This window comes from Pleurodeles waltl, chromosome 2_2 (genome assembly GCF_031143425.1).
Source record: "Pleurodeles waltl isolate 20211129_DDA chromosome 2_2, aPleWal1.hap1.20221129, whole genome shotgun sequence".
NCBI lineage: Eukaryota > Metazoa > Chordata > Amphibia > Caudata > Salamandridae > Pleurodeles > Pleurodeles waltl.
In genome coordinates, this window is record NC_090439.1 from 1,029,239,008 (window position 1) to 1,029,254,374 (window position 15,367).

The following is a 15,367-nucleotide window of genomic DNA, read 5'->3' on the forward strand; positions in this document are numbered from 1 at the left end:
TGACAGCCATGAAAAACTTCAGATCTGATAATGATAGACCTAACCACAAAGTGGTTGTTAACCACTGATGCGTGCCCTGTGCTGCAGCCCTCAAGCTTTTATCTCAACCTGGCCAATGCAGAACCTTCAGGAACATGACCAGTGCACAACAAAACCTTCCTTCTCAAAATCTCTTATTATAGGGTTCTTGAGGACAAGCTTCACTTTATCCCATGCCTTTTATGAATGCCATAAAATGGGAATGGAAATGAAATAATACATAGCCATCTGGTGGTTCTCACAACGGCCTCAAAATGCCGGTATTTCTATTTGGCCTTTTCAAAGCTTTGTAGGTAAAGCAATCAGTATTATCCCAGTCTAAACTGAACAAACACCCTCTTAGCTGATGATGGTTTAAAAAAAGTCCTCAATAGACTTAGGTCCTCATTTGCTAATGTCCTCCTGGAACACTCACAACAAATGAAAAGCAAAAGATAGTGTTGCTTTTCTTACTAATTTATAGGCCCATGTTCACACTGCTAAATTGCATTGCATTGCACGAGCACCTGTGCAAAGTTTAGTAAATATGGGCCTTGGATCGCAGCTACCTTGAGAGCGTGGGATTATCAAAAATAGGTTCTTGCTTGCTCACTTAGTCTCTCATTCACCCACCTACCTAATGCATTGTGGTACTGGAATTCCAAATAAAACAGCTTTGAGTGCTCCACTCTAGCAGGATTGGCACAATGCTTCTTCTGTCAAAGGTTTTCCATAGGTTTTACCATTAGTACTTTGGACCGATTTTGTGTTAGAGTGTTTTGATTTGAATGATTCACCGTTGAGTATTTAGGTACATGTTTATAGACTGTGCTGTTCAGTAGCACATTTTAGCTGAATACTTTCCTGTGTTAAGTCTGTTCTTGCTGGTGTCTCCACATTGTTGGCTTCTTTCACCACAGGACATCTCTGAAAAAGACTAAATATAAGTTTCCTCTTTACCCTCATGAGTGACTGACATACTGAATATATTTTAACTGATTAGATAGCAGGACGACAGCAGATCACCAAACACTGAAGGCACCCCACAGCAGCATTAATTACATTTCTTAGTGGTAAAAAGTATATTTTATTTGATGTTTTATGTATACATTTGGGGAAATTTACCTAGTAAATACAGGTATTGCCTAACAAATGGAAATGTCAAATGGAATGCACGTTTGTCCTAGATTTTGTTTAACAGCTTTAAACATGCCTTCCAAAGAGAACATATAGTATGTATCACTTTTTATGTGGTTCTGCTGTAACAATTTCCTTATAGTGGAAGTGGTGGTGTGCCCCACAATATACAAGTGTGTGCGGGGAGATAGCATTGCATGTTGAAGAAGGTGCTGATGTTCATTGACTGCTGGAATCCCTGAATGCTTGCGACTATGAGGGATCACTGCTGCCTTATAGCCGATAAACAAGTTAGTAAATTAGGGTGAACAACCACAGACTGGTTGAAGTATTGATGGGAGACTGCAGAATCTACTATATATAGCAAGCAGAAAAGAAAGACTACATACCAGAAGTAGTGGCAGCTCCACTGAGAACCGATGTTCCAGGTCGGTATCTTACCCGGTGTGTCTAGCATGTTCTGCTAACAGAATGCACCTCACTCTAGCTAATCACCCCATCTGACATATTTTAGGGTACCTTAAGGAGAAGTGTGGAGGGTAACTGAAAAAAACATATAAAGGAGGGTTCAAATACCCATCAGTCTAAAATAGTTTGAGAGTCCTAAGCTTTAGGGATGCTGTGATCTCCATGGGATCTGCTGTCGAGGGTATGATAGTGCCTCCTCTAGCCCGATAACATTTGTCTGATATTCTTAATATCCACTTAGATTTTTAAAAGCTGTGACCAGACCTTAGAGATGCTTATGATGTCCTTTTGACTTCTATATCTTTCAAAAGCTTTTAGCAAGGAGATTAAAAAAACACTGGCTAAATCAATGGGTCCCCCTTTGGTATGCTGCTTCAATTTCTTTTATTTTTTTATTTGTATTGTAAGACACTGCCACAAAGTAAAAGGAAGAACAAATACAGCTGCCTAAATGTGGTGGCCATATGCATGCAACAGAATGTTTACATTACCAAATACATTTACTGTCATGCAATTCTAATCGAAAACTATGGGTGCTTTCTAGTAGTAGCTGTACTTAAAACCTTTTCAGTTTTAATGCACATCACAGAATACAAATTGGCACAAAGAAAATGACATTATTAGCTTTAAATTACTGAAACCTTAAGACAAACACAAAAAACAGTTTACTAAAAACAATTAAAATGATACAGAATTGAAATAAATTAGGAAATAAATTATTGGCTCACTAACCTTGGTGCTGAGGGATTCCTATTTTTAAGGTGAACATGGTTCATATGATCAAGCACATTGCTGTTATTCATAGTGCAAGGGAGCCGATATCTGAAGTAGGCTGATCCATTGCCCCATTCTCTATGCTCTGGTGGGTAGAAGCAAAATGTGAATGATAATTGAATAGATCAATGGATGATGGGGTTGACCCAAAGCCTTCGATGTATGTACATGTGCATCTATTTTTTTATACTTTTTTTGATTGCATGAGGCTGGCAAAAAACTAAAGCTGTCCCCAGGCCAGACCTAAAGAGAGGCTAAATTCAGCGGGAAAAAAGAGACAAAGTGAGCTCACTAAAGAGTGATTTCTTACTCACACGTAGGGTGGAGGAGGTAGCTGCAGACCTCGGTGTATTCGCCTCCTGGCACCATACATTAGCAAATTGGTACGAAAGATGGAAAAAGGGAAATTCATACTGTGCTGCAACAGTGATGTATTTTGGCTTCACCTCTACCCCTCAACAACAGGAATTTTAGGGTTCTGTAAAGTCTAAAAGGTCAGATTGTGCTTTAATAGTAAAATCTAGGAATAAACAGCTTTCAACAGCCATTAACACCATATGAGAGATGGTGGACACCATCAATCATAGCTCAAGCAAGCCAACTAGAGCACTTTTAATGAATTACTCAACCTCTCACTCTCAACACATAATCCCTAGTAATACTCCCATTTTTAAAGTAGTACAATAAAGAAATCAGGCATTAGTAACATGAGTGAAATGATGTTTAGTAAGTAGTGACTTAACAGGTATTATTAGGATCATGAAAAGGTTTCTGCAAGCTTCTTGGCACCATAGCTTGAATTTATTCACTGAGACAGTAATTTACCCCATTATTTCTAAGACTGCACACATCCTGACCTAACAAAGTATACTGTGCTGAATAATTATTGGACTCAGTCTATCCATTCTGATAAGAATATTTTTTAATCAGATTTATCTCCATACACAAACTTCTTTTTTGTTAAATCATTCTTGAATATCAAGTTATTTATGAACTATTTATATTATCAGTTAAAAGTAAAATTGATGGCAGATTTTTCTGATTCTACAGCAACAATAGAGACACATTGTTATTGATAAAGTAATATTCTACACACAGCAAATTGATGATCACCATAGGCAAGAGAACACAGTGGTAGAACTTTTATGGGTTGCCTATCAAAACTATACTAATTGCCACCAACAATAGGACATCTAAGAGGCTGGGCTATATGATGTTTTTTTCTGATCCAAGGACAAGTCTACAATCTACACTTTCACAAATGACTTCCTCTTTGTGTCTCTGAATTAATCCTCTGCCTGATCTTTTTATTGAAAACTTTGTATTCAGTTTTAACTGTCATTACTCTGAATTGAGTGCAAATGTGTATTCTATGGAGTTGTTTATTTGTATGACCAGTTCAGAAAACCTTTACTGTAGCTCAAAATTATGTCCAAATTATTCTTGAGGACAGCCCAGGAATGGATGTATAAGCGGCAGCGCCCAATGCAGGATCAGATTCAGAACGTTCTGAGTGAGGCCTAAGGCCAGGTCATATTTTCCATCCAAATGCACAACAATGCTTCCCCAGAAGCTGTTTATTGTCATCAATCGGCTGCGCCTAGTACATTCTGGAGGCAAGACTTGTTTTTTTTCCATACCTCGCTTTCCTCTTCATTGATGTTGTTGATGATCTTATTTGTGATGTCATCTGAGATATCCTGTATGAGGACCACAACAGTTCACTGGGAAATGTGTTGCATAGTAACTGCAGAACCCTTTAAACTGAAGTTAACTGGTGAAATTTCAATGGTATCTTTTATAACAAGCATTACTTTCCCTTCTTAGGAAAGAACCAGACCTTCCCTTAATCAAACTTTGAAAACCAAAGCAATAAACCACTCAGCATGGCCCCTAGCCATGTGCTGTAGCCCACCACTAGCCTCTGGGTGCTCAGAACCCACAGTGCTTGGCGTTTCCTCAGATATAGCATAATCCTCTTTTGGGCTGAAGGAAGTGTTGCATGAAGATATCTCATAGCAAATAGGTCATTTGTGTTCCAACATTGAAAACATCATTGTTTCAAGGTACGGTCACAAACATGTATATTAATTATTTTTATTACTCCTTTTCCTAACACAGCTATTAGCCAAAAATGGGCCATTCCAATCCTGGGGCCCTGTTGTGGATGGTGTTTATATCCGGGAGCAGCCATCTAGCACATTGCTACGATCAGCAACAAGGAAGATTGATTTACTTATTGGAAGTGCAGCTAAGGATGGCCTGATCAGAAGAGCCAAGGCAATTAAAGTAAGTCTGACATTATTGTGCTCTGTCTCTGGTCTAGCGAGACAGACTAGCTGCCTGAGGAGACCTACTGTACTGATCTCTGTATATTACAGCCAACACTTTAGCAGCTGAAATCCTACTAAGGACAGTTTGAATTTTCATCTTTCTGAGGTTAAATAAATCAGAACCATGAATGAATTGTTCAACATAATTTATAAATATTGTTATCATTACATCACAGCTGTGACATACCAGCACCTACCCACTATATATTCTACATATGTGAAAAACTCACACTTCCAGATGGAACTTGCACCACCAATTTTAATTTGGAGCGGGGAAGTGGTTCCACCACCAGGCCCCTAATTGGAAGGCAGAGCAAAAGCAGGTATTCTATCAGTCGGAGGGAAGTACCTTTTAAGGTGTCTCCATGTTGGAATACTATGGCAGTATTCAGTACCTGTTACTAGCTTTGGTGCATATTGAAGTTAAATGTTGGTGGGGTGGTAGTTCCATTAATTTTGCATTAACTCCCTATTCCATCCACTGGATGCAGTTCCACCAGTCCTAGTCAACCCTGACACACATTCACCACTGTATTCCTTGGTAATCCCTAGGATTGCTCTCAGTAGGTTGTACAATCACCCCTCGGTGTTAAGGGGCTCCTGGGGATTTCCTTTGCTGTATCCCTAGAACTTTGTATTTTCAGAAGATTGCTTATGCATGCTAAGACAGACAGAACGGGTGAATGCCTATGATTACCCAAGTCTGGACAGTGCATTTAGCTTAAAAATGGCATCTGTCAGTCCCAAGAACAAGGCTAATAGTAGGTACATGCACGGATGAAGGGGCAGTGAGAGATACAATCCTCTTTTTAGTGTTTACTCCCAAGAGCCATGGGAGTATGATGAGGGGCACCTGCTGACATCAGTAGGCTTCTAACCATGCAACAAAGCCACTAATGGAAGGTCATTTCAATTTCAGTGCATTAAATTACATTTGCATCCCTAATTTTTATGTTTGTGCTATGGAATTTGCATTCATATGCAAGGCATTTATATCTTTGGAGCCAAAAATTAGAAGAACTTATCCTGTCGCCAGAGTGCTTTTAGCAACAATGGGTCTGATTTAGAGTTTGTGGATGAATTGCTCTGTCAGAAACATGACGGATATCTTGCCCCACTTATTAGAAGTCCCATAGAATATAATGCAGTAACACAGTAAAAACTATTGCAGCTCATAAACGCCGATATGGCAATAAGTCACTGTTACAACAGAAGTAAACAAAATAGAATATGACCAATGACCCAGACAATGAGGATTTTCTTTCCGAATGTACTATGGCCTTATAGGAGAGCTAAAAAACTCCAATCAGTGATTAATTATTTTTTACATGCTTTGAGGATCAGAGCACATACAATGGACACTGAACAGTAGTGTTCCAAAGTGAAGAGTCTAAAACTCATCAATACAATTTAGCAAAAAATGGGGGTGACTATGCAAAACGGTGCATTGTCTGACAGCCACCTCCTGTAACACTCATATTTGATTAAGGTTATATTGATAGTCTGGCAGACAGTGGACACTTCCACAAACATGTTGGAGTACCAGGTTCACCAGCACTGTCAGCTCACAAGCTCTTTTCAGAGTTGGTCAAACCATGATGTTTCCATTGGTAGAACCCCTGCTGGGAGGTCAGCCAAAGTACCTAAGACCATCCTCCGATTTAGGATAAACCTTCAGGTGTTCTTCTTTGCTATTCTTGACCGCCCGGAAAAGCCTGGTGGTCTAGAATAGAAAAATAAAATGCCCCCCACACCCTGGGAAAACTCTCTAACGATGTCACAGCAAATTGTTGTTTTGTTTTTCAAAAACAAATTCCGCTTTCATATTTTGATTTTTTTTTTAAAGTTTGTTGAGAGCAGCACATGGCTTGTGTTGCGAAACGGTACAGTGCCTTTAGAGGAGCTGCGGATACAGCGGCTCTTCTAAAAGGCGCAGAGATCTCTAAATATCTTGGTTGGTCGTCCTCTAGTCTTTCATAGAAGGATTTCAATAGCAGGCTCAAGGTTGCTAATCACATTCTGAAGCAAGATATTAGTAGAAGAAAAAACATATTGTACAAAAGTGGTGTGCCTTAGCATGTCCGACATCAGCTAGATGGAACCATTAAGCAAAAAAAGAAACCTAAACTTACCCATGAAAACATCAAAACCAGCTACGCATTTCTGTTCTCACAACTAAATGCAAAAGTCTTAAAATCGAAAAACATGCAACATTTCAATATAGTACGGTTTTGGAAAGCTGTCAATTCCACTTATTTTCCAAGCTATCTAGGTTTTAAAGGAGATTACCTGCCCCGCAATTCAACCTGCAGGGAAATAAGAAACTGGTTAAGTTCACCTTTTCTGAAAAGTGGCTGACCACATGTGAAAGGGACTGTGAGTTGTGCTCTCAATGGTAACAATGTGCAAAAGACATACTGGTTGGTAAGTACATGAATGTGTTCATTAATTTGCTGGGTTCTAAGAAGGAAGGGGGGCTCATGAAGATGGTTGCTCCTTTGTGAACTGCCTTTTTTAGGCTGAGCTATTATCAAGTTAACTGTTGGTGTAACTTCATATTTGAAACTGAATTTCACTGGTACATAAAAAAATAATTTATTAGTGTAGATTGATTATTCAATGAATGCAATAGTTTTACTGTTATTTTATTTGTGTACAGACTTTTTAAGGATATTTTATTTCATGGATATGCATCATATGAAGTTTTCAACCCGTGCAATGTCCTGGGACCTTTTCATTGAATATGCATCAGTGGAAGTTTTTAGCTTTCAAGTCGTGTAACGTTCTTGGGCTTTTTCTTACAGTTATTTTTGGCACACCTACACTTTGCTCTCTTTATTGCTTTTTTAAATGTATTTTATTGTCGAACATTTTATTGCTTTAATGACTTAAAATAAAGGTTATTTAAATAATAAAATAATCAACCTGGAGGCACATTTGCGTTCAATGTCATGCAAACATTCTCTCAGCATGCAAGCTTTTAGTAGCACTTTTAGATGAAGCCTCTCTCCAGATAATTGTGGAATTCTCAGAACAGGTCTAATTGTGTCTCACCCACATTGTACATGCCTCCAAGCAGAAGTCACTCTACCAGCTATACGGATGTCAGGCAATGCATGTCCAAATGGTGAAAATCTACGTTAGTTTCATATAACTCCTTCCCTCTGCAGAAGTCTTTCATTTTTACACATGGAGTCTTGGAAATACTAGTTGTACCCCAACCCAGAAATACTTTGAGATTGATTTAATCAGTCTATGCCATGATTTACTGAGCTGGAGAGACGCTGCAGATCAGACATGTTGTTATTAGATGTTTCGGCAGAAATCTAATCTGAGAACTTTTCCTCCTCAATTGCAGGCGCCTTTCAAAATGGGTTTAAATTAGTTTTCTCTCACAGACCAGAAGAAACTTTAATGGTCACGGGCTGGTTATTCTTATCATCAATACAACACCCTTTCATGTTGACACAGAAGAGTTTCTTTTTTCCCTTACATCGTATAACTTTTGTTAAACTAACACTAGGCTGTAAAGGATGAAACCCCTACTAGACTGCAGATGGAGGTATGGAAATCAAGTTTGATTTCATATAGAATATAAACAACCACATATCTGTATTCTTAAATCCCCCACCTTTTTCTCTGTTAACACAAAACAAGATAATGACAGTCAAAGTAACCAGATGCCAATCATGTCCTAAAATCAGAAATAATCCTAGAAGAGCCAACTTCCTTCATCACATTGCCCCAGCAAGGCAGATGTCACCATGTCTACTAAAGGGGAAATGTTTAATACCTCTGTGCAATCCATATATCTAGGAGGCTTGGGAAAAGTAGTCAGAGGATGTAGATGATATCATAGAAATGTTGAGAGTAATGGGCCAGTATCAGTCGTTGTAGCTCACTGCTGCTCCAATGCTTTCATATTTATGATCAACTCCGTATAGAGGAAATAAAAAAAGACATGCTGCCTGCGTTCTTTATTTTTACTTAGGGTAAGTCACCTTACTGTGTCACAAAATTCCTCATGTGATGTTTTTCACACTTTATTTCAGACATCATGAATCAGAGATTTCATCATCACAATAGGATCACATCCTCAAAAAATGAAGAACAAATGAGCTCTTCCCATTGAATATGAAACATGCCACTTGCTCCTGCTACCTTTCTCACAGGGTGCACCCAGAGAGTCCACCTCCCTCCCTTCACCTCACAAGGCAACCACACCATCTACGACATCCCCCAAGGCTAAGCCCAACCCTCTTTAACGTCTACATGACACAACTCACAGACATAGTCAGATCACACAACATCAACATCATCTCCTACGCTGATGATATCCAGTTCGTCCTCTCGCTCTCAACCAAATCCCTCTATGACGGAGACCAAGTTCCATAACTGTATGCATAACATATCTGACTGGATGAGGGACAATTGCCTGAAGCTCAACACAGACAAAACAGAAGTTCTGATCCTCCGCAGACACACAACCCTCTGAACTTGGACTCCCCTCCCATGCCCAGAGACCATGCCCACAACCTCTGCATCATCCTTGACAGCAAACTCTCCATGAAACGTCAGGTCAATGCAATCTCCTCAGCATGCTTCCATACACTCGCCAAGGTTTTCAAGTGGCTCCTCACCTGCACCAGGAAGACGGTGACACAGGCCCTCATCACCAGCCGACTGAACTATGGCAATGCACTCTATGCAGGCATCACCACCAAACTCATGCAAAGACTCCAGATGATCCAGAATGCAGCTCCCAGACTGATCCTCAACCTGCCCAAGAGAACCTACATCACCCAGCACCTGAAGGACCTCCACTGGCTCCTGATCCAAGAAAGATGGCAGTTCAAACTCCTGACCCACGCCTACAAAGCCCTCCACGACCAAGGATCTGCCTACTTGAACTACCGCCTGCAATTCCACTAACCTCCCTGGAACCTCCACCCGCACACCACACCTTGGCATACGCCGCTGCCACTCCGAAGGACGCTCCTTCTCCCATCGTGCCGCCAAAGCCTGGAACACCCTCCACCTTTGCATTGCTTCCTCGCTGACCCACTTCAGGAAAGGGCTCAAGACCTGGCTCTTTGACTAATACCTGCAGCAAGCGCCTGGATACCCTCTGGGGTTACAAACTGTGCTCTGCAAGTATGACCTCATTGATTGACTTATGCCCACCTAAAGGCAGAGCCTACACAGTTAATAAAACAGAAAACCCAAATATCTCGACAAGACCCATACAAATCATAATTCCATTCATGTTGTGATGTTCCCTTTTTAACTCCTAAAGTACAGCCTCTACCACTTTGTGATGTGAAACCCAGCTACAGTTATCTTCGCCCTCAGAGTTGTCACTCATCCCACCAATTAACAATGGGCCTAAAAATATGTTTTCCACATTCGCTCTCTTCTCATGATCTTTCTCATTGTTAACAGCTGAATTGCTCTTGTCTGTGAACTGCCTTATTGCATATCGATTATGATGAAGGACTTTTTGGAGGTCTTCCCATTATAGTGTCCGACAAGAAGGAAGTCCTCATCTTCGGCTCCACCCCCTCCGCATGGGATGACTCCTGGTGGCCTGCTACTCTCAGAACCGCTCTGACTCCCACTATCCATGACCCAGCAAGTTAATGCCATCTCCTCCTCCTGCTTCAACACTCTCAGCATGCTCTGAAAGATATACAAATGGAAACCCACGAAACCAGAAGAACAGTCACCCAAGCCCTCGTAAGCAGCAAGCTGGACTACGGCAATGCCCTCTATGTAGGAACCATGGCCAAACTCCAGAAGAGTCTGCAACACATTCAGAACACCTCAGCACGCCTCATCCTGGACATCCCCCACCACTGCCGCATCACAGACTACCTGAAAAACCTGCACTGGCTCCCAGTCAACAAGAGAATCCCTTCAAACTCCTCACCCACGCTCACAAAGCACTGCACAACACCGGACCAGAATAACTCAACATACGACTCTCCTTCTACACCCGACCCGGCATCTCCGCTCCGCCGACCTCACCCTCGCAACTGTCCCACGCGTCCGCAGAACTACAACCGGCGGTAGATCATTCTCGCACCTCACCGCCAAAACGTGGAACACTCTTCCCACCCACGGCGCCAGACCAAAGACCTCCTTACCTTCAGGAATCTTCTCAAGACCTTGCAGTTCGAGCAGTAGCAGCACCTCCCCCCTGCCTTCTCCCTACTCCCCTCAACAGCGCCTTGAGACCCTCGAGGGTAAGTAGTGCACTTTACAAATCCCTGATTGATTGATTGATTGATTGAAGCTTCAAAGAATGCTAAACTAGTTACAAACAGGACATGTGACACCCCAAAAGCAACTCCTTCACAATTACACAAGGTTTAGAGTTTATAGAATCGCCCCTAGGCAATCAAGAAAACAGGACATAAAGCCTCCTTTACCAGCAGATCCTAAGGGATCCTATGCCCCACATCTCACCCACAACTTTCAAAATAATCCCCCAACCTGGACCCACACTGCACCAAAGCCAAACATAGCTTGCTCAGGTCTGGTTTGGACCGCAGTCAACAAAATAACAAGCGTTTGCAATGCAATGGGTCTTGTGTTTGCTTGAATTAGAGCTATTAGCGTTGTAAATTACTAACTGGACTTTGTTGCCACATAAATTGAAAATTAAAAGTAAAACAGTTGACTTAAGTGAGCCAATTCAAAGTGCCACGGCCGTCATGAGCATGAGCACGAAGGAGAGACACAAAAGGAAAAATAAGTTCGCTCTCAGTCAAACGTATTGGCAAAAGTGCAATTATCCATGTAATAGGGTCAACAGCCAAGGCAGCAACAAAACCACCCCAAGAAGGGACAAACTTAAAGCATTTACCCACTGTTAGAAATGGGGTTTCTGGTTGGCTAGGGTATGCACCTCAGCCAGGCAGAACTTACCCACTCTAGTCAGGGCAAGGGAGTTACACGTCCAAGATAACCCCTGCTCACCCCCTTGGTAGCTTGGCACGAGCAGTCAGGCTTAACCCGGAGGCAATGTGTAAAGCGTTTGCACAACACACACACACATGTGACGCAATATCCCCACCACAAAGGAAACACAACGCCAGATTATATGAAAATATACTGTATTGTACACAACGTAATTATTAGACCAACATCACATAACAGTACTATCCTGCTACCTTAGCAGTTGTCAGAACGTTACACATTAGTTACTCTGCAAACTAGCAGTAGTCACACATAACACACAGGTTACTCAGTATTCTGCAACATAAGCAGTAATCAGGAAACACGTTATCACATTAGCACACTTGTCATGAGAATATCATAAAACGCCCATAGTAGGAACATTAGAAAACCTATGGCAAGTTAGGGAAACATATTAGCAAGTCATGCCCATAAAAGGAACATGTGCACACATATGTAAAAGCATCATAATACAGGCAGGTAATATAATACAATTAAGAAAGTCTGTAGAAAGAACTTTAAATCATAATTATATTTGTCCATTTAAAAGTACCTGGGAATGATGAAGAGGCACTTTCAGTGCCTAAAACGAATCATGGGGCGCCCGGCGCTCTTCTGCGCAAAACGGGGGCCTCCCTAAACTTGGCAAATAGAGAGGGGCGGCACGCACCCTCTCTGCTTCCTTGGCGGGCCCCTTCTGGGACCCGTGCTCATTGGAGGGCCCCCTGGGCCTCCACCGGCCCTCTCCAAGGGGGGCCCGCAACCTCCTGAGGTCTCCCGGGGTCTCCGTCGGCCCTTTCCGAGGGGGAGACCCCTTTAGTGCCAGGCTGGCCCACGTAGGGGCCCTGAAGGGTCTGGGGGGGGCAGCGAGACTCCGATGAGGCTGCCGCCCGTTCTCCCTGACAACAGAAGCCTTCCGAGGCTTCTCCCGGCGGGAGAGAGGCGCCCTCCTCTCCTCCCGCCCCACGTACGGCTACCGAAGCCGCCCGAGGCTCCTCCAGGCGAGGGAGAGGCGTCTTCCTCTCCCCTCGCCGTCTCTATGGCTCTCCGGCCCAAGGCAGGGCCTCCTGGTGCCCCTGGGGCGCTCCTCGGAGCGATCCCTACCCCGGGGGCACCGCTAGGAGCAGGCTTGCTCCGGATTCGTTAAAGGTGTTTTTTTCTCGTGCCCCGGGGGCACCGAGTTGAGCGCGATCCTCGCGCTTGGAAACAACCAATTAACCCGGCTGCGGCGGTGATCCGGGGACTCAAAACACAGCGCTTTTCACAGCGCTAAAGTAAAACCTGCAGCCTGGGCTGCGGCGGTGATTTTTCCTTTGGCAAAAGAAAAGCGCTTTTCAAAGCGCTAGGAACCATCTAAAGCCCGGGCTGCGGCGGTGATTTCTTTGGGCAAAAGAAAAGTTAGTTGCAGGGGTCAGGGGCCACAGCACCCTGCCCCTGGGAACAATAATCAAGGGGATGGTACAGGGCTGGTGGGTCCAGCTACAGGCCAGCACAAGGGGTGCAGTTGGTGGCAGTTCCTCCTAGTGACCAGGCAGGTCACATGTCAGCACAGCAGCAGCAGTCCATGGCGGTTTCCTGGTGAGTCCATTCATCAGCGCTCTGTGTCCAGTTTCAAGTTCCAAGCATGTTCAAATTGTGGGGGAAATTCCCCTGTACTTATAGTCCTTTTTTACAGTGTTTTACAATGATAGGGAGAGGAGGTTCCAGCCAGTTACAACTGGTTCTGGGAGTGCCCCCTCTCTCCTTTCAGCACAGGCTCCAAACATCAGTGGGGGGTTAACGACCCTATTGTGTGAGGCCAGGGCACAGCCTTTACAAATGTAGGTGTGCCCCGCCTCTCCCTTCTCTCAGCCCAGGAAGACTATTCAGCATGCAGATGCACCTTGGTGACACCTCCACCCTCCCTGTGTACAGGCTGTCTGAAAAGTATGCACAAAGCCCCAACTGTCACTCTGCCCAGACGTGGATTGGAGTCAAGCTGCAAAACACCAGAATTATAAGCACAGATAAATGCGCACTTTCTAGAAGTGGCATTTCTGTGATAGTAATAAAAAATACACCCACACCAGTAAGCAGTATTTATTATCACCATCACAACCATACCAAACACGCCTACGCTACCCCTCATAAATCAGACAATACCGTTTACACATAAAGCAGGGCATTTCTAATGCAACCCTATGAGAAGGCAGCACTCACAGCAGTGAGACAACAAGTTAGGCTGTTTGTCACTACCAGGACAGGCCATGCAATATGGCACATGTCCTGCCTTTCTACATACATGGCACCCTACCCATAGGGCTAGCTAGGGCGTACTTTAGGGGTGACTTACATGTAGTAAAAGGGGAGTTCTGGGCCTGGCAAGTAAATTTAGATGCCAGGTCCCTGTGGCAGAAAACTGCGCACACAGGCCCTGCGCTAGCAGGCCTGAGACAGGTTTGAAAGTCTACTTCAGTGGGTGGCGCAAGCAGCGCTGCAGGCCCACTAGTAGTATTTAATTTACAGGCCCTGGGTATAGAGATACCACTGTACAAGGGACTTATAGGTAAATTAAAATATGCCAATTAGGTATAAGCCAATCATACCAACTTTAGATGGGAGAGCACCTGCACTTTAGCACTGGTCTGCAGTGATAAAGTGCTCAGAGTCCTGGAGCCAACAGCGAAAGGTCAGAAAAACCAGGAGGAAGGAGGCAAAAAGACTAGGGATGACCATGCGTATGGCCAAAAGTCCAACACAACCCCCTACCAGCCAAAATCCAGGGGAGAACAATCAATACCTTGATGTACTTTCCTGATTGGGGCGATAGAACAGGGACCCAGGCCCACAACAGCAGGGGCATGTTCCAGTTCTACGCCTTCCTGACTCCACTGGGATCTCTCTGTCAATGCGTCCCAGGCAGCCTAGACCAACCCACGGGGATTCTCTAGCTGCCAATGGCCAGAACCAGGCCCTAGGCCATCTAGGAGCCTCTGGTCTCTGAAACCATAATGAGTGGGGGGCGGTAGCCCCAGTTGCAAAGCAACCTGTCTCCACTCCATTTCCGATCAGTTCAGGGGCTCTACCCTGCCACTGATCCACCAACCTAGGGTCCGCACCCATAGGTTCTACAGGGGCTAGAGGCGAGGCTCTCCTCCCTCTACCCCTCCTTCTAGGATCCCGCCCTCCTCTCCTAGGAGGGGTATCACCAGAATCCACACTTGCCAGGGTGCTGGGTACAGCAGCCCTGCACAACTTTCTCGCCAGCCCAGGATCACTACCTGGCGACTGACCACCCAACCTAGGGACGACACCCTTGGGTTGCACCGGGGTCTGGGGCGGGCTTCCCCCTCCCTGAACCCCACTTCCAGAGTCCTGCGTCTCCCCACCTCGGGAGAAGCCACCAGAAGTTTCACACGGGGGGATGAGCACACTAACCGCCCCCCCAACCAGATCAGAGTTTACCCCCTGAACCTGTCTATCTAGTCCAGGGACGACACCCTTAGCCTGGACCAGTGCCCAGCGAACCAGGACTTCCTTGGGAGCACACCTACCCCCTACCAGATCAGAGCTTACCCCCTGAATCTGGCAATCCAACCCAGAGTCACTACCCTGCGGTTGAACCACTGCCTGGCGCACCAGGACTTCCTTGGGAGCACACGTACTCCCCATCAGGTCAGAGTTTACCCCCTGAACCT

At 44.2% G+C, this 15,367-nt stretch overlaps 1 protein-coding gene across 1 annotated transcript in view; it reads left to right on the forward strand.

The window, feature by feature from the left end:
- TG (thyroglobulin) overlaps window positions 1-15,367 on the forward strand; it is a 673,226-nt gene that overhangs the window by 554,843 nt on the left and 103,016 nt on the right. The window contains exon 43 of the mRNA XM_069220782.1: window positions 4,519-4,686. Within this exon, the coding sequence (XP_069076883.1) occupies window positions 4,519-4,686 (168 nt within the window). The remainder of the gene's footprint in view (window positions 1-4,518; window positions 4,687-15,367) is intronic.